The sequence below is a fragment of the Syngnathoides biaculeatus genome, chromosome 11 (genome assembly GCF_019802595.1).
Source record: "Syngnathoides biaculeatus isolate LvHL_M chromosome 11, ASM1980259v1, whole genome shotgun sequence".
NCBI lineage: Eukaryota > Metazoa > Chordata > Actinopteri > Syngnathiformes > Syngnathidae > Syngnathoides > Syngnathoides biaculeatus.
Window position 1 is genome coordinate 219508 of NC_084650.1, and position 25837 is coordinate 245344.

Below are 25837 nucleotides of genomic sequence, written 5' to 3' on the forward strand. Positions count from 1 at the left end.
AAACCTGGGAACTCAGAACTGTGAGGCCAACGCTTAACAGCTGATCCACCGTGCTGCCCTGTATTGTAATACACTATTTTAATTTAAAAATGTTTTTTTTATTCATAATGAACAAAAATATATTTATATATAAATCATTGAATACATGAAAATGTTAACTTTATTTAAAATTGGTTATATCACAAAATAATTTTAATTATTCAAATAGTACACACCGCTGTGAAAAAGTACTGGCCACAGGGAAGAGTCTAGGTCACATGCTGAGCCCATGAACTAATTTGGAAAAATACCCTTCTGAAATTTGATCAACATTTTAGACCTTGAAAAAGATCATTTGGTAAACGAGGCAAAAATCAGGCAAGGCTTGCTACGAACACAAGATATTTGTCCATCTATTCAATACATTCTAAAAGCACTGTCTGTTACATGAAAAAATAAACTGTTGTAGAAAAAAAAAAACATTTATTCATGTTCATGACAAAGCCACAAAATGTTATTAGTCCAATAGGAACAAGGGTAAGATCAGTACAAAAATAGAAAAAGTACGGAGAAGTTGAAAACAATGGAGGTAAGTTAAAATGTAAAAATAACCCAATTAAACAAACTGTCAACTGTCTGTCGTACGGTATGTAGCTCAAAAGATCTAATCTTGAAACTGTATTTAAAACTAAACTCAACAACTATACATGTTGAACCTCCAAAAACCGATTGAATAGCTATTGTAAGACCCGAAAATGTTTCATACAAATGTGGAATTTTGTCTGGCTTCTACAAAACAAAACATTTAAATCACAGGGGATGGAAGGGGGGTTAGAGTAATTTGTCATCTTAAACACCGACCCCAATGAGGTAACAAAATCACAGTGTTTCTGAGGTTGACATTTGAACATTGGTAATAAAGACTTGGCTTACTTTGTTGTGGACAATGTTGTAGCAATACAGTCTAGAATCCATCAAGATCAGGTCAGGGTAATACAGTAGCATGATAAAGTGGAATTAAATCAATGGAATTGCCAGATTATTGGATGGATTTTGGTAATTTTCAGCATTAAAAACCTCTTTTCCTGTACTAAAATACAGGCTTATTTGCAATTGCTGATGTTTGTTTGTTTGGTCTTTTTTTGAAACCACAGCTGTTCAAATGAGAAGCGTCTGACAAAAAAACCTTAGTTCAATTTCTGTACCACTTATCCTCAAGAGGGTCATGGGCGTGCCTATCCCTTCTGGCTCTGTGTGAGAGGCAGGGTACACCCTTAACTGGTTGCCAGTCAATCAATAAAAAATATAGACAAATAACCCTTCACTCTTACATTCACATATACGGGCAAATTAGTGTCTACAATTCACCTAACTTGCAGGTTTTTGGGATGTGCTAAAAAACTGAAGAACCCAGAGAAAAGCCACTCAAGTAGAAAATGCAAACTTCACGCAGATGAAGTTGGATTTGAACCTGGGTCCTCAGAACTGTGAGACAGATGTGCTAACCAATCATACACTATGATGCCCAGAAAAAAAAACATTACACATTCTTACAAAAGACTCAGAAGATCTGAAAAAGTATTTAGACTTTCTGATTTCAGATTTTTTGTTCATATCAATCCGAAGGAAGTGGCATTCTGATGAAATGATCAGCAGGCCAATTTCAATATCTCATGAAGACAACCCCACGCTACGGTCATTGGTTGGTCAGTACATCTAACAGTTCTGAGTAACGGGGTTTCAATCCCAGCCCCATCTGTGTGGAGTTAACATCTTCTCCCTGTCTGTGTGGGTTTTTCTCCAGGTACTCTGGCTTCCTCCTACATCGCCCAAAACAAGCAAGATAGGTTAATTTAGACTAAATTGCTTATAGGTGTGAATGTGAGAGTGAATGGCTGTTTATATCCATCCATCCATTTTCTTCACAGGAGTGTTGGAGCCAATCCCAGCAGTCATTGGGCAGGAGCCAGGGTAAAGTACCAGAACCAGTTGCCAGCCAATCGCAGAGAACAGAGACAGACAACAGTCGCGCTCACAATCACACCTAGGGGCAATTTTTAGAGTCTCCAAGGAATACATGTTTTTGAGTTGTGAAAGGAAACCAGAGTGCCAGGAGAAAACACACATAGGCATGGGGAGAACATGCAAACTCCACACAGGCGGTGCCGGGATTTGAACCCCGGCCTTCAGAACTGTGAGGCCAATGCTCTACAGCTGTGCCATTATATGTGCCCTGCAATTGGCTGTCAACCAGTTCAGGGTATACTTTGGCTCTCGCCCAAAGATAGGTGGGTGGGCTCCAAAACACCTGTGAATGGAAGATGAATGAATGAATGAAGACATACAGTGAGCAGTGCCGAGGTATCCGCCAGCCAACATTACTCCAAGAGTAAGAGTAGAGTAACCTTATCAAAGAGGTCACAAAAGAACCCACAATGACATCCAAAGAACTGGAGATCGAAGAGGCCACAGTTAAGGTCAGTGTTCATGACTCAACCATAAGAAAGGCACGAGACAAAAATGGCATTCATATGGAAGAGTTTGAATGTGTAAATTGTAAACCAGTACTAGCAAGCTTATGTCAGTCACTCTTGCCAAGAAACATTTTGATGATCTCCAACCCAATAATTTTGTTGAAATAGTTGAACTGAGAAGATGAATGTTATGGGCAACTCAGTGTAAAAATAAAACAACATTTGATAACAACATCATAACCAACAGTCAAACAACTGAAAGCCCCCCCCCCCGAAAAAAATTGTTTTGTAGTGGCCAAATCAAATTCCAAACTTAAATCAAATTTTGGTTGGCACAACCAGTAATTAGATTCAGGGAGTAATTTAGTTTTTACACATATGACCAAATCATCCTCTAGAAATGTTAACGTATATTTACTTGGTTGTCTTTGCATACGTCAGGAAGGAGACAAATACATTTTTTTCACAGCACTATAATGGATCCTTCTCCTCACATCACAGTCAGAGTGATTTATCAGAGCGGTCCATTAGTGCTGTGTGTAATCATGTGCCTGCGGAGGTTGCTAGGATTGTTAAAGCTGGCTGGGCACTGGGAGCAGGTGTACGGCTTCTCCCCGGAGTGCGTCCTCAAATGAATCTTGAGGCTGCCGTTCTGCGTGAAGCGCTTCCCGCAAAGGGAGCACACGTATGGCTTCTCGCCGGTATGTATGCGCATGTGGATGCCAAGTGTGGTTTTGTTGGCAAACGACTTGCCGCACATATTGCAGGAAATATGCGGCTCCGCCGTGTGAGTGGCCCGGTGAGCCATCAAGTCCTCGCGGTTAGAGAATAACATCCCACAAAAGTTGCAATCTAATGATTTGTTGATGGTGTGAGATGAGAAGATGGGGTTCAGCTGCTGGGAGAACTGGTCCATGTGACTGGGATGTCCTCCGCTACCGTCAACTGTTCGTAATATGGTCGTTTGAGAAGAGGGAACTCTGTCCAGCTGGGAGTTTTTTAGCGGGGTTCTACTACTGGTACTGGGGAGGACACTCAGGAAACTTTCATGGGTAAGGTCCTGAGAGTTAAAAACCTGCTGATCAGTTGCAGCAAAGAGGGTTTCAATGTCGTCTTGAAGAGGCCCTTCTCCCCGTCCATGAATACTGATGATTCTCAGGTCCTTTTTATTTCCTGTCAGATAGGAAAATCGGGCAGAGTCTATGTTGTGTGCACCAGCGCCAACCTCATTCTGAACAGAGGGACGTGAAAAACCATCCTGATCTGAAAAACACAAGGAGAAAGTCACAGAGCAAGTGCAGACCTCTGCCATGGACAAGATACCCTATCATCAATGTTCCCTCTAAGATGGACGGCTGTGCAATTGCGCACTTCTTACAGACTCTCAGCGCACAAGAAAACCTATCAGGCGCAGTGAACGCACTGCAAGTTAATTTGATATATACATTTTTTCCCTGTATCATTTTGCTGTGTAATTCGGTGAGTGACAGCTGTCCAGCCAATCATACCATACGATGCAAATACGCTACGCAACCAATCACGGCATTGACAGTACTTCGCATGTGCTGTGCTCGTACACATTCCTTAACAATAACGGTGCGGTGGAGTTCAGTAATGATTTCAGTAATTCAGTAGTGCTAAGCCCTTAGCATGGAAAAATAGCGGTTAGGGAATATGATGCGTCGGCTCCCCAAACCAAAGTAAAAAAGAACTGCGGTTCTTTTAAAATGGAATGGTTGTTGGAGTATGTGCAAATAGAAGAACAAGCGGTGAAACTGGGTGGATCTTTTCTTTTTCAAGTGAGAAAAAGTGCACTGCTTAACGTGCAGCGACGCTAAAGTTCTCAATGGAAGCTGGACTACCTCAAGCAACACATTCAGCAGAAAAGTCATTTGAATCCTATTGGAATTATATGAAGACTCAAGATGGGAAAAAGGATTGGTACATTATTGCGAGAGAGTGCAAACGACCAGGAGCAAAAGAACTACCTGACACACAAACACACACCCACACACAAATCTGACCCTGAGCAAGTTAAAGTTCTCATTGGCAATATTTTACTTGGAATTAAAACGCATGCATCAATGCTGTCAGTTCAACGCTTACGGCCATGCTACCCTGAGAAATCCCCAATTTCGTCAGATCTCGGAAGCTAAGCGCGTTTGGCCCTGTTTAGTACTTGGATGGGAGACCGCCTGGGAATACGAGGTGCTATGCGCTTTTCTCCCCGGCTAAATGCAGAGGGGTTATATCAGGAAGGGCATCCGGCGTAAAACTGTGCCAAATAAATATGCGTTCATCTCAGATGACACGCTGTGGCAACCCCTAACGGGACAAGCCGAAAGGAAAAGAAGAAAAATGTTGTCAGTTCAACAAATCCACAATCACATGGCAAAGTATGTGAGTATACCAGAAAGCTGGCGGAGCAAAAACTATCCCTTTGAATTTGTGAATTCAATCAATGAGATAGTGCAGAATGAGACTATGTGTAAGTTTAAAAATGCACCCTGGCATACCGTAATAGTAGACGGGAGCACAGAGATAACAGGACACAAATTCTAGTCATATATATCAAATTCAGGGAGGAAAATTATGTCAGCTATAAAACTGTGTAAGTTGGCCGTTTGAGTTATATTAAAAGTATACTAATGAAAATTGCTACTGTAATTTGATTCTTTGAATAAACCATGAAACTTTCTATGATGATGTGTGATATTTGTCTGTGGCCACAGTGACCACTTATGTTGCTCACAGTGGTCCTCAGCGTGCTCAGGGATCTTGTCTGTATGCCCAGACAGATGAAAAATTAGAGGAAAAATTGCCCATCATCATTCTTTAGGATGTTCTACAGTACAGGGTTCTCCACATATTTGTGATTTAGTATTTCGCATGTTAGCAAAATTTTGTGGGGGATCTAGCCTCCATTATTCACAAAAAAAAAAAAAAATCTCTTGTTTTTCCACTCAGGTTAAAGTCCTGTATGGAGGACCAAGACTGACGAAATTATACACATAATTAACTAAATAATCAGATATGTCATGAAGTATTCATTTATTATAATATGTTCTTAATTATTTCAATATTTATTGATTTAGATATTTATTCACCTGTCTAAATATTTAATTATCCATGAAGCACAGAGGACAGGATTGAGAACATTTAAATGAAATACTGAAAAAAATAAAATAAAATTCAAACTGAAATACACATTTAAAAAATAAAATAAATATTTGAATAAATGCTTATTCAAATATTTAAATACAAAGTAGATAATTTAATGCTTCAAGATAACTACTGAAGTGAGCTTCCTTTAGACAGCCCATTGCACTATTACTAAAAGTAGGACTTCGTTGTCATCTTGTGGCATTTATAAGCAATTAGAAACATTTATAGGGAGGGCTGAATCACAATTCGCAACAAGGCACGCTCTAAAGTTATATAGTAAACGTAAACTGCAGGCAAATGTGGACTTTTAGGTCAGACTAGACTTTGGCTGACTGTAGTTTCTGTCATGCTTTGCCTTTGCTTCCGGTCCCCAAACTGGTAGCAGCTTAAACGGGAGGCTCTGGCCAGCCCGATAATAATTCAATAAATCCTACTAAATTTGGACCGAATATTGTAAATACTCGATGTGGGACGCTCCTGGGGACGACTTCAGTGGACTATAATCATAATCTGCACAATCTTAGTACCCAAATTGAACCCGTATCATTCACGTTGAAGCTGCTCGGCCCAAGTTAGTCTAGCCTAGATCACTAAAAACAAAACGCACCTGTATTCTATGTAACTGAGGTGAACTAATATTTAACATCAAACATTCATACATTCACAACCGGCAAAATCTATGATTCGTTTACAACGAGGACCGCGAGTACTTAGTGGGACGTTGGGCAAGTAGAAACGTCAACTTAAAATTGTTATAGGCCCCAACCATCTTAGCTTAGCTGGTTAACAATGAGACACGTTTGCGATCAAACCGTGCTGCTTAAGAAACATCGAGCGTGAGTAACTTCATAAGTTGTATGACGAGGGCTGTGAGGACTAATAGTAAATTTAACAAGTCTTATCTTCGTACATCTTAGTACCCAAATTGGTTCCGTGTCTTTCGCGTTAAAGCTGCTCAGCCTAAGTTAGCCTAGCGCGCTAACAACATTACCTGCATAGCATATACAACGAGGACCAAACATCGAACGTGGACTCAATCTTCAACTACTAGAGTGAGGGCCATTGTGGTTTGAATCCCTTCCATCCACATATCCTTTAAATCACCACATCCTTGATATTTTCACATAGGTAGTATTCGATTTGTATACCTTATGTGCTGTGTTTATTAGATTTTTTTTCCGACTTTAAATTTAACATTGATTAGGTAGTATGTGAATTGTGTATCTTATGTGCTGACTGTTTATTTGACTGCTTGTTTTGACTATCTGCAGCCCGAAGGGGGGCACAATTCCCGTGCGACCTGTAGGCCGGTCCCAACCCCGGATAAATGCAGAGGGTTGCGGCAGGAAGGGCACCTGGCGTAAAACTGTACCAAACATATATGAGTGTTCATCAAAGGAATTCCATAACGGATAGGTCGTGGCCCGGTCTAACAACGCCCGCCCCCAGCAGTGTTAATCTGCAAGGCGTAGGTAGAAATTCAGATAATGTAGGTCGACAAAAAAGAAGAGGAAAGCTGCTTAGTCGGCAGAAGAAGAAGAGGCTTGCACAGACCCTACAACTGTGTGTAGGGACATTGAATGTTGGGACTAATGACAGGCTCAGGAGTTAGTTGACATGATGATTAGGGGAAAGGTTGATATATTGTGCATCAAAGAGAACAAGAGGAAAGGGAGTAAGGCTAGTAGCTTAGGAGCAGGGTTTAAATTATTTTACCATGGAGTAGATGGGAAGAGAAGTGGAGTAGGGGTTATTTTAAAGGAATAGCTGGCTAAGAATGTCTTGGAGGTGAAAAGAGTATCAGTTCGAGTGATGAGGCTGAAATTTGAAATTGAGGGTATTGTGTATAATGTGATCTGCAGCTATGCCCTACAGGTGGGATGTGACCTCAAGTTGAAAGAGAAATTCTGGAAGGAACTAGACGAAGTAGTCCTGAGCATCCCAGACAGACAGAGACTTGTGATTGGTGGAGATTTCAATGGATATTTTTGCGAAGGAAACAGGGGTGACGAAGAAGTGATGGGTAAGTAAGGCATTCAGCAAAGGAACTTTGAGGGTCAGATGGTGGTGGACTTTGCAAAAAAGGATGGTATTGGCAGCGATGAACTCTTATTTCCAGAAGGGACGGGAACATAGAGTAACCTACAAGGGTCGAGGTAGAAGCACGCAGGTGGATTATATTTTGTGCAAACGAGGTAATCTGAAGGAGGTTGCTGATTGTAAGGTAGTGGTGGGGGGGAGTGTAGCGCGACAGCATAGGATGGTGGTAGGCAGGATGACTCTGGCAGCGAGTCGGAAGATTAAGAAGACAAATTTAAAGCAGAGAATCAGGTGGTGGAAGTTGAGAAAGGAAGAATGTTGTGTGGCCTTTTGGAAAGAGATGAGACGGGCTTTAGATGGACAGAAAGAGCTCCCAGAAGACTGGAATACTACTGCCAAGGTACTCAAGAGAGGCAGGCAGGAGAGTACTTGGGGTGCCTTCTGGTAGGAAAAGGGAGAAGGAAACTTGGTGGTGGAACCCCACAATACAAGAAGTCATCCAAGGAAAGAGATTCGTGAAGAAGAAGTGGGACTTGGAGAGGACTCAGGAGAGGCAGAAGGAATACATTGAAATGCGACGTAGGGGAAAGGTAGAGGTGGCGAAGGCTAAACAAGAGGCATATGACGACATGTACACCAGGTTGTAAACAAAAAAAGAGAAAAGGATCTCTACAGGTTGGCCAGACAGAGGGATAGAGATGGGAAGGATGTGCAGCAGATAAGGGTGATTAAGGATGGAGATGTAAATGTGTTGACTGGTGCCAGTAGTGCGCTAAATCGATGGAAAGAATACTTTTGAGAAGTTGATGAATGAAGAAAATGAGAGAGAAGGAAGAGTAGAAGAGGCAAGTGTGAAGGACCAGGAAGTGGCACTGATTAGTAAGGGGGACGTTAGAAAGACATTAAAGAGGATGAAACATGGAAAGACAGTTGGTCCTGATGACATACCAGTGGAGGTATTGAAGCAATTTGGAGAGGTGGCTGTGGAGTTTTTGACCAACCTATTCAATAGAATACTAGTGGGAGAGAAGATGGCAGAAGAATGGAGGAAAAGTGTGCAAGTCCCCATTTTTAAGAACAAAGTGGATGTTCAGAGCTGTGGAAACGATAGTGGAATAAAGATGATGAGGCACACAATGAAATTATGTGAAAGAGTACTGGAGGCTAGACTCAGGACAGAAGTATCTGCGAGCAACAGTATGGTTTCATGCCTAGAAAGAGTACCACAGATGCATTATTTGCCTTGAGGATGCTCGTGGAAAAGTACAGAGAAGGTCAGAAGGAGCTACATTGTGTCTTTGTAGACCTAGAGAAAGCCTATGACAGAGTACCAAGAGAGCAACTGTGGTACTGCATGCGCAAGTCTGGTGTGGCGGAGAAATATGTTAGAATAGTACAGGACATGTATGATGGCAGCAGAACAATGGTGAGGTGTGCCTGAGGTGTGACAGGGCAATTCAAGGTGGAGATGGGACTGCATCTGGGATCCACACTGAGCCTCTTCCTGTTTGCGGTAGTAATGGATAGGCTGACAGATGAGGTTAGACTGGAATCCCCTTGGACTATGATGTTTGCAGATGATATTGTGATCTGCAGTGAAAGTAGGGAGGAGACGGAAGAACAATTAGAAAGAAAGAAGCACACACTGGAAAGGAGAGGAATAAAGATTAGCCGAAATAAAATGGAATATATATGCATGAATGTGAGCGGCGGAGGAGGAAGAGTGAAGCGCCAGGGAGAAGAGATAGCGAGGGTGGACGACTTCAAATACTTGGGGTCAACAATAGAGAGGAATGGAGAGTGTGGTAAGGAAGTGAAGAAACGGGTCCAAGCAGGGTGGAACAGTTGGCGGAAGGTGCCTGGTGTTCTATGTGACAGAAGAGTCTTCCCAAGGATGAAGAGCAAAGTTTATAAAAGAGTGTTGAGGTCGACCATGATGTACGGATTAGAGACAGTGGCACTGAAGAAACAGGAAACAGAATTGGAGTAGCAGAAATGAAGATGCTGAGGTTCTTGCTTGGAGTGAATAGGTTGGATAGGATAAGAAATGAGCTCATTAGAGGGACAGCCAAAGTTGGATGTTTTGGAGACAAGGTTAGAGATAGCAGACCTAGGTGGTTTGGACATGTTCCTAGGCGAGAGAGTGAGTATATTGGTAGAAGGGTTCTGAGGATGGACCTGCCAGGCAAAAGAGTGAGAGGAAGAACCAAAAAAAAAGTTGATGGATGTTGTGCGGGAGGACATGAGGACAGTGGGTGTTAGAGAGGAAGATGCACGAGATAGGCTTAGATGGAAAAAGATAACAACTGTGGCGACCCTTAATGGGACAAGCTGAAAGGAAAAGAAGTGTCTGTCATGCAAAAAGAAGATCCACAGAGACCCCAGGGAGCATACTGTACATGTTTTCTCTTCTCACTCGCTCAGTATTTCTTCTCAAATTGCTTTTATTATGCGGTGCGTTACTAATGCACAAGTGTCTCTCATCTTGGAGACGTGAGTCGACACGCCCAATAAACTCCAAAAACACTATGTACACTTGCAAAGTTGAGTAAGATAGACTTTGAATATATTTGCTATGACTTTGAACCCTCACCACTGATTATCACATGTCAAAGGTGGCTGAAATTACATTTACCCACAGATGCACATCATTTTGCTGGGATAGAAATGGATTGGAACTAGGCGGTACATCAGGTGTCAGACATCGAAGATAAATCGAACTGTTTAGCAAGATACAATTTCATAATTATATTGATTTTAATGTGGCAAAATATATACATCTCCTGTAATGTATTTTTTCTAAAAACGATGTACAGTGGACCTTGCAAAGGAACAAACTCTGTTCTGTGATGCTGAGGGACTTCAAACTTGTTGTAATTTCAAAGATATTATCCACATTTAATATGATTTATTCACATTCGACTTGAGAGTAACAAAAAAAAAATTATGCTTTTAAGACACCCCACCTTACCTCTGAATAGAAATGTTTGCAGAGCAACACTGTCATCTAGTGGCCGTTAATAAGTAAGAGTCAAGTAGTAGAAGTAGTTTTGGTCTCATCTTACCACAAAACTTTCTCCCAAGACTTCACTGTATCATCTAAATGGTCTTTGGCAAACTTAAGACAGGTCTTGACATGTGCTGGTTTAAGCAGGGGAACCTTCCATCCCATGGATGATTTCAAACCATGACCTTGGAAACAGTGGTACCAGCTCTTTTCAGGTCATTGACCAAGTCCTGTCGTGTAGTCCTGGGCTGATTCCTCACCTTTCTAAGGATCACTGAGACCCCACGAGGTGATGTCTTGCATGGGGCTCCACTCCGATTGAGACTGACCGTCATGTGTAGCTTCTTCCATTTTCTAATGATTGCTCCAACAGTGGACCTTTTTTCACCAAGCTGCTCGGCAATTTCTCCGGAGCCCTTTCTAGCTGTGTGGAGTTGTACAATTTTGTCTCTGGTGTCTTTGGACAGCTCTTTGGTCCTGGCCATGTTACAAGTTTGAGTCTTACTGATTGTATCGGGTGGACAGGTGTCGTTATGCAGCTAAGGACCTCACACAGGTGCATCTCATTCAGGATTATACATGGAGTTGAGGTGGACCTTTAAAGGCGGACTAACAGGTCTTTGAGGGTCAGAATTCTAGCTGATGGGCAGGTGTTCAAATACTTACTTGCAGCTGTATCACACAAAACATTAAAAAAAATCCTGCATTTTGATTTCTCAATGTTTCTTTTTAGATTATCTCTCTCACAGTGGACATACACCAACGATGAAAATTTCAGACCCCTACATGATTTCTAAGTGGGAGAACTTGTAATATAGCAGGGTGTTCAAATACTTATTTTCTCCACTGTACATACGCCGCAGCTGTGTAAAAGCCGCAAGTGCCCACATTGAAACACGAGATATTTATAAAGACGGGACACAGAGAGTTTAATGGTAGCGCCGCCACGCTAACACTAGCACCGCACAACACTGTATTTACTGCAACCAAAACATTGTCCTCCATTTCATCAATATTCACACCCTCTCTCTCCTTCATCCTTCTCCTCCCAACAACTCTCTCAGCCAATCATAAAGCCCACTCTGTTACCTTTGTGGCCTCCCAGCAAATCAGAAATTACAGAACTCATTAAGAACCTGCTCAAGACAACTGCAGGGTTGTGACAGACAAAATTCATTATTCATCGCACTTTGACAGTTACTGCTTTTTAACAATATAACCATGCACTCACTTTCATTTGGCTCGCATGCTTCAGTATCCTCTTCATCTTTTATCAGGATGATATCAGGGATCTCTTCAACTGCACACTGATAAGGATGAATGTTTAATAATTTAAACAAACAAACATTTGTTGTGTCAAAAATATGTATATATATATACTGTACCTCTTTCACTTCAGGAGAAGTCTCAGATGTCATATGCCCAGAGATGGAAGGAGTTTCTTGGGTTGCTAGAGGCTTTGGAACAACTAGAAATGCAATGTAAAATTGCATGTGAAATGCAACAAAAATGCAGTGTTCGAATGTTTAAATTAACATATCAACAAAAAACATTTTTTAACCATGAATAATTATGACATCTCAACTCACTCACAAATGTATTCTCCTCATTGTGACATCAGGACCTGTTTATCCAACTACTCTTCTGTTGTATAATGGGCAACAGGTGGACGCCAATGTTCCCTCTAAGCTGCGCAATTGCGCACTTCTCGCATATTCTCAGCGCACAAGAAAACCTATCTGGCGCAGTGAACGCACACCAAATGAATGATATATAAAGTTTTTTTCCTGTATCATTTTGCTGTGTAATTTGGTGAGTGACAGGGTGTAGTGCAACGATCTCAATTAACATCCTTTTTTTCTTTGTTGTACATATGGAATCATTTAGTTTTCTCATTCAGTTTACAGTTTTATTTTTTGTCTCGCTCACCCCTCTCAGAATTATGTTTGACTGACTGTGATCCTAAATAAAACTTCAATTAAAATACACAGTAAAACTGTTCCAGTAAAAATGGGATCCAAATTCTGCATTCTGCCTGATCTAACAGCCGAACAGGACACTAGTTTTTTTTTTTTTTTAAGTTTCACTTCAGTGATCTTTCTTGGGACACTATCTTTAAATATGATACCAATGAGGAGAGAGGAAGAAGCTAGCATGAGAATGGAGACCTTGACCTCTCACAGTCCAGCGAAGAATTTTTTTCATCCAACTCACACGCACTTTTGAACTGACACCTAGAAGTTACAATAACCTAACGTGCACAGTAGCGCTTTGTTTACCAATGTGTCTTGAAACTTTTTTTTTTTGTGTTCACTGAAATGGAAAAAAAATAAAAATTATACCGCTAGTTTGACAGTAATTGGATACTGTAGCCAATAGGCAGACCACCCATATAGCATGTTGAAGACTGTAGCTGGGTTTATTGATGTTTTGTTTTTGAGGGTTCCTCACACATGCAGTACGGCAGGCAAGAGTGACACCGCCAGAAGCAACGACAAAAAACAAAAGTGAACTCACAATCAGAATCAGATTTAATAGCCAAGTATGTAACAACACACAAGGAATATGTCTCCGGCAGTCAGTGGCACCCTGATAGGACATTCATGTTGAGTACTGAGAAGAAGAACAAACAAACTAACAAGAACGTATTACACTCTGCAGGATTATCATCCATAGAATATTTGGCAACGCAACAATTTTACCATTTCAACCACTGACTGTCAAGTCAGCTGCAATGACTGTATACAGTACCATGCATTACAACAACAGGCCATAAGGTACAGGGGTTCCACCTTTAAAACAAAAGCCACACAAATAATAGTGGGACATTGTTTTGGATTAAAAATAATCATGTCAAAATTAAATAGATTCTCTGTTATCATGCAACTAGTCCATTTTGAAAGAAAGTAAAACAGTCACAGAAATGCAACCAGGAAGGTTAAATTTAGATTTGAAGAAGGAAATCTGCATATAGGTCGATTAAACAGATTTTTAAAAAAAGAGAAAAAAATCTCTGAGGTATAGAGCTCTATTATGAATATGTCCACCCAATTTCATATAGACTGGTGGAACAGGAGTCAAGGACGGATTTTGAGTCTACCTTTACATTAGGGCCACTGAATGAATTTTGTGGGAGTCATGATAAAGAACCTTAAAATGCAGGCATTTCAACCAGGATACACATGCAGGTAAAAAACTGGTGAGTTTTTTAACATGTTGAGGTCACCTGTAAGATGATTAATTTGTTGCAGTCATAACAAACAGCCTTTCTAAAAAGACCTTCACAACACCTGGCGCTTGCGCAAGCCCTAATAATAATAATAATAATGATAATAATAATATCCTAGTGTGTGCATAAAATATGTTAGCCATTGTGTGCAACCAATTCTTTATTTTAAATTGTAATGTGTTACTGAAGAAATTAGTAAACCAAATCATGCGCCTGCTTGCGTTTTCCGGTGATTGCATTGTCAGTGAATCAAAACATCTGAGTAAGCCAACTTGAGTTAGTGAAGCAAATCATATGGGTCTGAGTTGTTTTCGATGAGACAGCAACCTCGAGTAATTGAAGCATATCATCCGAGTCTGTTAATTCGCCTTGAGTATTGTTTGGCAACCAAAGGAATCACAGGATTGGGGAAATTATTAACAGAGTTGATTCAGGAATCCACTAGCTACCGAGATTAATTGTGTGTACTATACTCTCAATATATAATGTGCCTGTCGATGAAAAAAACAAACCTTGTGACCACAATGTATTCAAGGTAGATCCCTCACTCGGTACATTCATATATGAATGGAGACAGCAGCTGCCTTGCTATCTCTTTCATTCTCATTAGCATCATCTCTCTTTAGTAACCTGCTTCTTCCTCAAGTTGTAATCTATTTTTTATGGTTTAAGAAATGTGATCAAGTACACAATATTCTATATACAGCATCAAGCACTGATACAGGCTCTCTGTTCAGAGCGTTTGAAAATAGAATCGCTATTGTTGATGGTTCCATCTGTGTAGCTTAGCCTTACCGCGATGCAGGAGCCAACTATGTGGAAGCAGACAGGTCTTAAGGGGAAAAGATGTAGGATTTCAAAGAACATTTGTGGGATTGGCCCCTCCCATTCCAGGTTTCTGGAGTTGTAATATGTGTCGTCTTTTTGTAAGTGTTTCATCTTATGATTTTGAGTTTCCTGAAATACTTCGTTTTGTTTTGTTGTTTTCTGAAATGTTACAGTTTTGTGTTTTGTTTTTTTCTGAAACATTAGTTTCATAATTTGCAGTTCCATGTTTTGCACTTCCAGCCCACTGTATAAATGACCACAGATTACGTCTAAAAACAACTTATCACCGTTTTCAAAAAACTTGATAGACTTTGATCGTGTAAACTTGCATGGGTGCAAACTCATCCTTTTTGCTGGCCTCATTGTAGTTAGGGTTTCCTTCAGAGAGCCACTGTGGTCATGAAAGTATAAAAATGTGTACTCGGCTTATCATATTGTTACATACACTCCAAAATTATTAACTAGTGTTGGAATCAGAAGCTAAGGATAATAATTTGTTCAACTATTCTTCAAGTGACTGTGAAAACAGGTTTGTAACCAACATTATCATCTATGAGATGGGATAATCTAGAATTTTGGCAGTTTGTCACATTCATCATGGAAGTTGAGACATATTATTAGCGTTTTCGGGCCACAGAAGATGTGACAGGCAGGACCTGATCCTGGCCCTTGAGTGTGCCAACTCTGGACTGACACGCAAAAAAGCAAAAAACGATTTCACGTATGACTGAAACTTTTCGCGCTCCAAATCCTTGGTTACCTGGTGTTTTGCTTCGGGCTTTTGTCAAATTTGCCCTTAAGGCGGAAACGCGGCTAGCGGGCCGGTTGCTCCGGGTCTGCAGGCGGAGGGAGAAGATCTCGCTCCTCATCGCTTTCATCCTCATTCTGAGGTTCTCGTTGTCCCGCAGGCTCTGGCTGAGGTGGAGCCGCAGGGACGCAGAGTTCTCAGAGAACAACTGCCTTATTTCCAGCACCGCCGCTTTTACCAGCACGTCCATGATGGATAAAAGCTGCGACTCGAGATTCAAAGTGTCCGTCGGCATGTTTGTTGACATTAGGCACGTCGCTGCCGGTGTCGGGAACACCGTGGGAGAAAAACGCAATGGTACGGCGGCTAGATTAGCATTAGCCTGCACAGAGCTACAACACAATAGTTACGTTGTTCGGAAACTATTCTTTCTAACGAAAGATTTTTTTAGGGGGTAGACGTACTGAATTGAATCACTTTATGGAGCTATCGTTTTCTACGTTCTGTTATAGTCCTTCGGCTGGTTGCAGAAACGGAAGTGAAATTATCCGATACTCGTTAAGGCTTTTGGCAAGTGACCAATGAGAAGCTGGCGTGCTGGCGGGGGCGAGACGAGTGAATGTCATGAGTGATTTGCTCATAGACCTGTACACTGCATAACCTAGCGCGTTCTGGTTAAACCTGGCTAAGTGACGTGCCCATTTGGTGGCCATTTTGGAGAGGTCATCGTTCCAATAGAAGGAGAGGCAATTAAAATTGACTGGTAACCTGCTCGTTGCTCTACCGATTTTCATTAAACTTACTGTTACTGTTTTGTCAACACCAAAGCATCTGATATCAAAACACAGCGTTAGAAAATACACGCAAACATTTTTACCTGTGAAGCTAACTCCCAATGCCCTTATAATTTCAAGGCTTGTTATGTAACTGTATTTAAGAAGAAACCCTGCCTACACGCCTCTGATCTACAGAACCAAACCAACCGAAACTGTGCCTGGCCCACCCCATACAGTTACTATGTAGTACAGTATGAGTTCATGCACACTATGCATTTGCTGCAAAATGAAAACGAGCAAGGAGACACGTACTGGACAGTGCACAACCTACACTCGCAGTATAATCTGCTAAACATTTTTATATAGGACATTTCTAAAGAATTTCTATAGAAACATTCTACAGAAATTATAAAGTTGCTTGACTTGACAGAACATTGAATCAAACTCTCGTGTTTCACATTATGGCAGGCCACTCTACAAACCGTTCGTGTCTTTAATATTTAATTGATCAAATAGCTGTGATTAGAATCATTCTTTATGTCCAGCACTCCATTGTTTTTCCATTCTACAACTCTTAAATGTCTCTTTAAATTAAAAGTATTAATTGCTACTTTCTCTGTATATACAACCAATAAAAACAAAAGTTGTCTACTTTATGTGCACAAAAACAAACGCAGCTTATACAAAAATAAACACGACATACAGTAGCTTACATAAGACCGTGTCAAAACCACCAACAAACTAAGACATTCTCAATTCAGTGGCCCCACAAAACGGGGGTCGTTTCCTTTCTAGGACTCTGCCCCCACAAAAACTCTTCCATCTCCCTGTGTTTCACAGCTGTTTGATGTCTCTTCTTCCTCTCCAGTTGCTTCGGAGTCACCACAACCTTTCTCGTCCTGGCCACTCATCGGTGCCCGTTTCTGAGAATGTTCGGCCTCATCCTTATCCGCTGCCAGCTCTTTGGCGGCATCCTCTCTATTGTCATCCTTCTTATTGCCCTCTTTGGCCTTCTCCTCTTTCTCTTTCTTCTCTTTCTCAAGTTTGGAGAGGCTGTGACACAAGGACTGAACATAAGTGAACACACACATGGGGTCCGGATTGTCGCCCATCATGAGCATGTCAGACACTTCCAGCAGTGGCCAGCAGTCGGCCAGTGACCTGGAGGGGAGTGCACGGGGTTCATATGGGGTTCATATGGGGAGGGAAGAACAACAATGGAAGAGAAATCAAAATTATTGAGTGCTGGAGACAGACATAGACATAGATAGATGTTGAGGAATACGTAGACGGCAGGATGGATACTGTAGCTGTCTGGATGGGTGAAAGTGAGATGGATGGACACAACAGAGAGCGATAGACATGAATGCATACTCTGCAGTCTGGAATGCCAGTGTGAAGTTCTTTTCCCTTTCAGTGGGTTTCAAGGCACTGTAGTCAAAAGCCTCGGGGAAGAAGCGATGGATCAATGCACAGAAAGCCATCCCATCACACCAAGAGGAGGAGAAGTTTTCTATGTTGACACCCTGAAAGATCAAGAGGAGGACTTGGTGGCGTGAGCCAACTAAATAAATGAATAATGCTGAATTGTGGTTTGACATCATACCGGATAGTGCTGCGTTTTGCTGCGGCACCACTGCAGCATCCTCTGCTTGATGGAAGATCCCGTGGCCGACGCGGTGGATGACATTTGAATTTTTAAGTTGCGCGGGATTGGCGTTCTGCACAAACCATGGATAGGATGGATTAGACAGATAGATAGATAGATAGATAGATATAGATAGATAGATAGATAGATAGATAGATAGATAGATAGATAGATAGATAGATAGATAGATAGATAGATAGATAGATAGATAGATAGATAGATAGATAGATAGATAGATAGATAGATAGATAGATAGATGGTGACTCACTCTGGTGCACCCTCTTGGAACTTGGCAATGATGTCGCTCTTTTTCGATGGCCGGCCAGAGCGAACCGAGGGCCTGGGACGGGATGGAGCGTGAGGTGTTTGTCTTGCGTTTCTTTTGGCCTTCCCTTGTTTTTCTTCCTCTTTTACCCCTTCTTTATCTTTTGTTGGATCCCTTTTAACCATTTTTTTCTCCTCCTCCCCCTTTTCTGCGTTTTTAACAACACATTTGTCTTCACTTACCTTTTCTTTAACTATGTCTTTTCTCTCACCCTTCCCCACCCCTAGAGCTGTATTTTTGAGCTCCTCCCTATCTTCCCCCTTCTCTTTCTCTTCAGGATCCTTTTGGTCTTGTCCATCCCCTTTTGTGTCACATTCATCTAACTTTGAAGCCGTTGTCCGGTGTGTGTGTGTGTCCACAGCCTCTTCACTCCTCATTTGTGTTGGTGGATCCTCCCCAACCTCAGCCTTTCGTTCATGACCTTTCTCCACGCAAGCCTCTGGAGTCCCGCCTTCTGGATTGTTGCTGTAAACAAGCTGCCTTTCATCTGTCTGCAGGGAAGTCAGCGCAAAACTGTCTCAAGGACTAAATCCACATAGTCAGTGAACATTCATTGTATGGACAGCATATTTGCATTCATATTCTTATCCAACAGGTTAGGGGAGCTCATTGATAACTGTAGCCATTTTTGCATTTCTGTCTTTAACTTGAACTCCTTTAAACTAGGGTGTTCAAACTCCTACTGAGATGAGCTTCAAGTGTCTGGTAATAAATCACATTTAAAATGCCAGTGTAACACAATAAGAACATGCAAATACAAGGAGTGAAAGCTGACAATTAATTCCATACCCCCGGATCAGTGGTAACAGAGATTGGGCTGAAAGTAACAATCAAATAAAGGCCATGACAATGATTAAAAATACTCCAAATTTTTGTTCAAAACTTTTCAAGAAATTTGCTGTGGCGCTGTAGATTGCAGGACTTAAAAGTACACTTGCATCTGAATACGTAAAAATAAAACTGGACAAAAAGTGCCACTGTCCACCTGCTAAAACCATCAAAGTTTTTTAGGTGGCAAGAATATTTTCATTTCACCTTTTGACATCTCATCTTTTGCTCTACTTCCAATGCCATCTTGGCAGGTCTGTCAGTAATTATTGCTGTTTGTTTAAAGGGAGTTTCTGTTGTCTGAATTTTGGTTCAGCTGGGCAGAAGTTCAGCGACCTCAGTGTAGAGACTGTGGCTTTTGAATGTTTGGAGAAATGGCTCGGGTGGTAGCAAGAGCAGAAGTTTGGGTGGTAGTTGGAGCATAAGTTGGTTGGCAGCTGAAGCACAAGATCTGTTGCTAACTGGAGCTAAACAAGTCCAAGGTGACTCAGGTGATTCCTAACTTGTTACTACAGTGGCTGTAAAGCCACCGTATGTTCCTGACCGGAGCAATTGCAAGTGTTACAAGTGACATAGTTTACAATCATCCTCAGTCTCCCTTAATTGCAATGGAAAACGTGTGCCATGGCTCAAAAAAGGTCGCGAAACACTCCAGTGGTGGCTCTTCATTGATGCCCCGATCATGTGAGGAGGAGGAGGGGAAGAGATATTCGTTACATTGGCACTCGAGACAAGATTACAGTTGAAAGTAAGCACTGCTAATGTTAGTCAACACACTCGCCACTGGAGAAATGGCAGCCCTCAACAAGTAGTCCTGCAACGTGAGATAGGAAACAAAAACACCACTCTGGGATTTGCAGAGGATCTCAATTTAGACGTTTTACACTGGGAATATCAGAGTTCACTCCTTGGAAGATGATGACAAATGAAATCCAAGTAGCTGCACAGTAATGAGCCTTAACATTTTACATCCATTTTGTGCATCTGATTCAGCTTATTGTTTTGTTTTGGTTTTATCTAACGAAAAGGAAAGCAATTTCAGTTGAGTGGGAGATTTTATTTGACTTTATGATAAGGGAAAAAATGTGCATGTATTTCCATTTTAGCATACTGCTAATCAAAATGCCAAATGGAGGCAAACATTGAAAAATAATTGCTATTTATGGTCTTGCAGCATATTTATTGCTTTCATTTTAAAGTGCAGTACAGTATTGCGACCATTTAAACTGTATCAACGATAGTACTGTACCATCCATATATTTGAAAAAAATTCTGTTGTTACGAGGTTCATCCAATAATAGCATTTTACGTATACATGGTTACATTTTTCAAACTTAGAGCTTCCTAAACAAATTAATACAATTTTACTGCATGTACATCATGTACATCACATTTCATGTTGTATTCAAATCATGTCATCTCTTTACTGATCTTTTACCTTTCAAACCATCCTTTCCTATTTGCTGGAGTTATTATTTGGTCTTTCTTCATAATGTCACATTGTTAGAGGTTGCTTATACTCTACCAAGTATAAAATAAACATCAAAAATTGTACATTACCATCTTGTTGCAGAACTACAGTTTTTGCCTTCTAAAGTATAGAGCAATGGTTCACAACATGCTGTATTTTTAATGCCAAATATCACTTTAAAAAAATACATAGCTCTGAGTATCATTACATTAAAACATTAACATTAAAAATATATTAGCATCGTAGAATGCAGCAAGAACAAGACCGTGGTTTTATTCATAAAAATTATGTATAGTATTTTTAATATTAATGTAAGCCACTGTAACATGATGTACAGCTTGAACAATAACGCTGCACTCAGATATAGGAATAAAAAAAATGCAGTTGAATAATTCTGGAAAATGACTTGCACATCAAAGTCAAATAACACAGTTCTTAAAGATTAAATGCAAACGTTCATGTTGAATATAGCTAAAGGCAGTGATTCTTTTGTGAATGTATGAGCAAGTGCGAGTACCACAATTTAAGCATCACTGTTAGTAAAACATGTAAGGGTCGCAACAATGAATTGTTGCAGCATAGACCCGCGTTTCTTGGTGTTCAATGAATATGATGGTTTTGAGATGTAACAAAAAGGGATTATATGATAAAGCAAGCTCAAATGTCAGTGTAATGTTCATGCAGTCCTGTCAGTGAGGATTTGAGGCATTTAAATGAACATTTATCTTAATGAATTGTACAGAAACACATATACCTGCTTGGTGTCACTTGGGTCAGTCTGCCTGGTCCCATCTGAAGACTCCGGTGTCTCCTGGTTCAAGGCGTCTCTATCCATTAAAGCAGCAGTTAAATCTGACTTTTCAACAAGCCTGTTCAATGCAGTTCTGCACTCTTTCTCTGTCTTTTGTATCACTGCTCCATTCACTCGACACTCTCCTTCGGCTTTGCGAGGATGCCTTTGCTTCTTTATCTGACCAACACAAGTCCCCAAAATAGCATCTTAGTGACAGAGGCACAGTCCGAAGTAGCAGGGCAGCTGCATCTGCTGTGGAAACCACGGCAGTACACATGACACATCCACACACACACACACCACACACACACACACCACACACACACACACACACACACACAGCGACTTCTCGTTTGACTATAAGGGAGTTACTGGGAATTTGGCTGCCGAAAATAAATATCCATTCTGAAATATATCTTAAGTGGTGAGCCTCTCGCTCAAACAGAACAATGACCTAGATTTACAATTTCAATTTTAATATTTATTCGATAGAATTGGACAAATTTATTTCTAAACGTCTATTGGTTTCCTTTTGAAGCATTTCTCTTGGCTGCACTGCTTCCAGTACATATTTGTGGATGTCGGATTTTCTTTGCCCAATCAGATTTCAGCCTCTACTTTATTTGCAGTATTGTCAATTAAATATGCTCATAGCCTTCAGAATCAGTTTTGCTGGTACTTAAACAAATAGCAATGGGACAGCATCTTTACAACTGCAATCAGTAAAAATATTTGCGTTTTAAAAAAAAAAGCAGTTTTAACTCGAGCCAGTTCTGACACCTTGCTTAATTTTCTGTGTATTTTATTTTTTTACATTTAGTGACTCATGAACTGGCCCAATTCATGGTGCAATGCAAATTACCTCAAGAGTTCATGGTAGTCTTAAGAAGGCCTTGGGGGACAGGCTGAACTAAAGATACCTTGGGATACCTTCTGTACCCTGGTCATTTTTTTGGGGGGGAGGGGGGGAGATTCGGGGGGGGGGGGGTTGGAGCACAGAGATTGTCATGGAGCAATGTCAAACTACCAGGAAAGGGAGGGATGTCCTTAACAGGTGCCTGTGGTGGAAAAAGTCTAATGTGAACTGGGAGATGGTCAGTAGAGAAGTTGGAGTGTCTTCTGAGATGACAGTGAAAAGAGCATGTGATGACATTCATGCCATGCCACTGAAAAAGGAGAAAAAGATCTTTACATATTGGCCAGACAGAGAGATTTGTAAAGGGGAAGTTAGAAAGGCACTAAAGAGGAGGAAAAGTGTAAAAACTGTTGGCACCGATGGCATACCAGTGGAGTTATGGAAGTGTCTGATGTGGCTGTGGAGATTTTGGGGTTATTTCTACTTTAGGACCATGGTGAGGCCAGCCATGATGTATGGATTAGAGACAGTGCCACTGAAGAGACAAAAGAAGGCAGACATAGTGGAGGTGTAAATGAAGATATGGAAGTTATCACTTGGAGTAAAAGAGTTGGATAGGATTAGAAATGAGCTCATGGGGGGGACAGTCAACGTTGGATGATTTGGAGATAAAGTTACAGAGAGCAGACTTCAGAGAGAGGGAGAGAGAGAGAGAGAGAGAGAGAGAGAGAGGAGAGAGAGAGAGAGAGAGAGAGAAGAGAGAGAGAGAGATACTGTATATTGGTAGAAGGATGATGAGGATGAAGCAGCCAGCCAAGAGAACTTGAAGAAGACCAAAGAGAAGACTAATAGATGTAGTGGGAGTGAGGGAAGACCTGAGGGCAGTTGGTGTTGTTGAGGAGAATGCCAAAGATTGTCTTACATGGAAAAGGATGATGTGCTCTGGCAAATGAAAATGGGACAAGTCGATAGGAAAGCAAGACACTTTTACAGTAAACGCCATGTACTGTACAATGGTTCATTTTTTTCCCTTACATTTAGTAGGCATGAAATAGCGGGCAACAGGTTCCCCTGAAGAACCACAAATGTTATACAGGCCTGTTCTAAAATTAGTTTGCCCTCAAGGACCACAGGTCACCCACGGTCCTGTTCTAAAAATAGCTATGTCAGTGTTCACGGCGAGTAAAAATGGGTCTGTGTGATTTCCCAGGATTTTTGTTCTAGCAATCATTTCAAAATGTAAACATTTGCAGAGATTTGCAGCAAAAAGGTGTTTCATACTGCTATTTATTTGCATACAATACTTTGTGTCCTAATAATTGTTGATGAATACTGTAAGAAGTTATTTATATATATATATATAATAAGTGTCTCAAAGATGAATATCATTTGTAATTGATCAGAACATTATGAGAGGTAATTTGATCAATTTGTCATTTTAGAAGTGCGTAGCGAAGAAAAGCACTGCGAAATGAAGTAAAACTGTTTGGAATAGATGAATACAATTGCTGTGCATAAACAAATCAAATCATTTGTTGCAAATATATACGGTTGTTTTTGATCAATCTTTTTGATTAAGTATTTTTTTCACATGTATTTGCTGTAATTATGAGTTTACAAGTGCATTTTCATAGTTTTGTGGTGAACTACAGCCTGTACCAATTTATGTGCACTTTAGGAAGTAATACTCGTAAACCCTTTGCAAATGAAAGGCAATGGCTGGAAATTATGGAATCATATTTGCATGGAATGAGATTTGTGCCAAAACGCATCTGGTTAGATCATTGGCTTCACGGTTCTGTGGAGTGGGGTTCTGTGGAGTGGGGTTCAAATGCCGACCCTGCCTGTGTGGAGTTTACCCCATTCACCAAATGCTCTTTTTCAAGGTCTAAAATGTTGATCAAATTTGAGAAGGGTATTTTTCCAAATTAGTTCATGGGCTCAGCCCATCCAAAGCATTTGACCTAGACTCTTCCTTCTGGCTGGTTCTTTTTCACAGCGGTGTATACTACTTGAATAATTAAAGTTATAGCTCAGTGGTTTGAGCACTGGTTTGGTAAACCGGGGGTTGTGGGTTCGTATCCCACTGGGGCCTCCACTCCCTGAGAAGGGTTGCGTCAGGAAGGGCATCTGGCGTAGAAATTGTGCCAAACATATGCTGTGGTGACCCCGAAAGGGACAAGCCAAAAGAAACGTACTTATTTTGTGATATAACCAATTTTAAATAAAGTTAACATTTTCATTTATTCAATGATTTGTATCTAAATGTAATTCAGTTCATTATGAATAAAAAAAAATAATATAATCTATTACAATACAGGGCAGCACGGTGAAGCAGCTGGAAAGCATTGGCCTCACAGTTCAGAGGTCCCAGGTTCAATCCCAGCCCCGCCTATGGGGAGTTTGCATGTTCCCCCAGTGCCTGCGTGGGTTTTTTCCCACTCTCACTCTGGTTTCCTCCCACATCCCCCAAAAAAACACATTAATTACCTGGAGACTCTAAATTGCCCCTAAGTGTTATTGTGAGTGTGACTGTTGTCTGTCACCATGTCCCCTGCGATTGGCTGATAACGAGTTCTGGGTGTACCCCACCTCCTGCCCGATGACGGCTGGGATTGGCTCCAGTGTTCCCACTACCCTTGTGAGGATAAGTGGCTCAGAAAATGTACAGATGGATTTTTGCCAAAACGATACAGATAAAACCCACCATAAAACAGAAATGCAAGACAAAAAAAAAAGGCAACACAAATGCAAAAGTTGCCAATGTGAGCAAAAATCAACAGATAAATAAATACACAAATAACTGGCACGTTTGCCATTTAAAAAGTTTTGTGTGAAAACTGTTTCCCACATTCAAATTTGTCACGTGCTTCTTCATTTTTGTGGGAGATCATAATGATGAAAGATTGCATACTAGAGTTATTTGTATTAAAATAATAAATTGGACATGTTTTTACTCACAACTGTATTGATAAAAAAAAAAAACTGCCATTCTTTGGTGACATTACAGAAAGAATCAATAATGAAGAGGAGGCGAGCAAAAATGTTTCAGGTTCACCTTTGTGCTACAAAGAGGTTTGCTGATTTATTTAGAGCTGTATGTATTATTAACGCAATGACTAAAAGTTTTCCTCATGAAAATATTCCAGTCCTTATTGAACTGTTAAGAACAGGGATTCTTAAATTGGGACCTTCTAGTGGAGACATTTTACCAAGGACCCCCTCATAATTCTGACACCAATTAAACATCTATTTTTTAGTCCCCCCCCCAAACAAAATGGCCCAGAAAGTGAGATCATACCTGAAATAACGAATAACAATAAATTACTGTTTTCCCCTTCCTTTTGTTACAAAGTAATGGAATAAATGAACATTTTTTTTTTTGCCAAAATGATAGTCCATTAGGAAACACATACAGTATGGTACAAAATAAGACTTAAGGCAAAGCAAAACACATTTATTTGTATAGCTGTCAGGTCTATCAAGCAATCAGACCCTTATGTCAAACATTAAAAAGCAGAAAGAGTTGGTTAAGCAAAGTTGTCTTTTATCTTGCGAGGAGAATGAACGAGAGTGTAACCAGTTACCGTCTCAGAACAGTTCTGAAAACACTGCACTCGCCTCCTCTCGTTTTATTACTATAGGGAGTGTCCTTATTACACAAGCTTCT

General features: G+C 40.7%; 2 protein-coding genes across 2 annotated transcripts; both read right to left on the reverse strand.

Annotated features, from left to right (window-relative positions):
- Positions 1 to 218: 218 nt before the first annotated feature.
- Positions 219 to 16069, reverse strand: LOC133509215 (zinc finger and SCAN domain-containing protein 2-like). The gene is made up of 4 exons (XM_061836046.1): positions 15483 to 16069; positions 12051 to 12133; positions 11897 to 11972; positions 219 to 3716 (listed from the first exon to the last, which is right to left on the reverse strand). Exons 1-4 carry the CDS (start codon positions 15775 to 15777, stop codon positions 2968 to 2970), a joined length of 1203 nt encoding a protein of 400 aa, XP_061692030.1. The 5' UTR covers positions 15778 to 16069; the 3' UTR covers positions 219 to 2967.
- A 646-nt stretch (positions 16070 to 16715) lies between these two features.
- Positions 16716 to 21545, reverse strand: smtnl1 (smoothelin-like 1). The gene is made up of 5 exons (XM_061834985.1): positions 21273 to 21545; positions 18163 to 18710; positions 17853 to 17967; positions 17621 to 17772; positions 16716 to 17407 (listed from the first exon to the last, which is right to left on the reverse strand). Exons 1-5 carry the CDS (start codon positions 21351 to 21353, stop codon positions 17038 to 17040), a joined length of 1266 nt encoding a protein of 421 aa, XP_061690969.1. The 5' UTR covers positions 21354 to 21545; the 3' UTR covers positions 16716 to 17037.
- Between the last annotated feature and the right edge of the window lie 4292 nt (positions 21546 to 25837).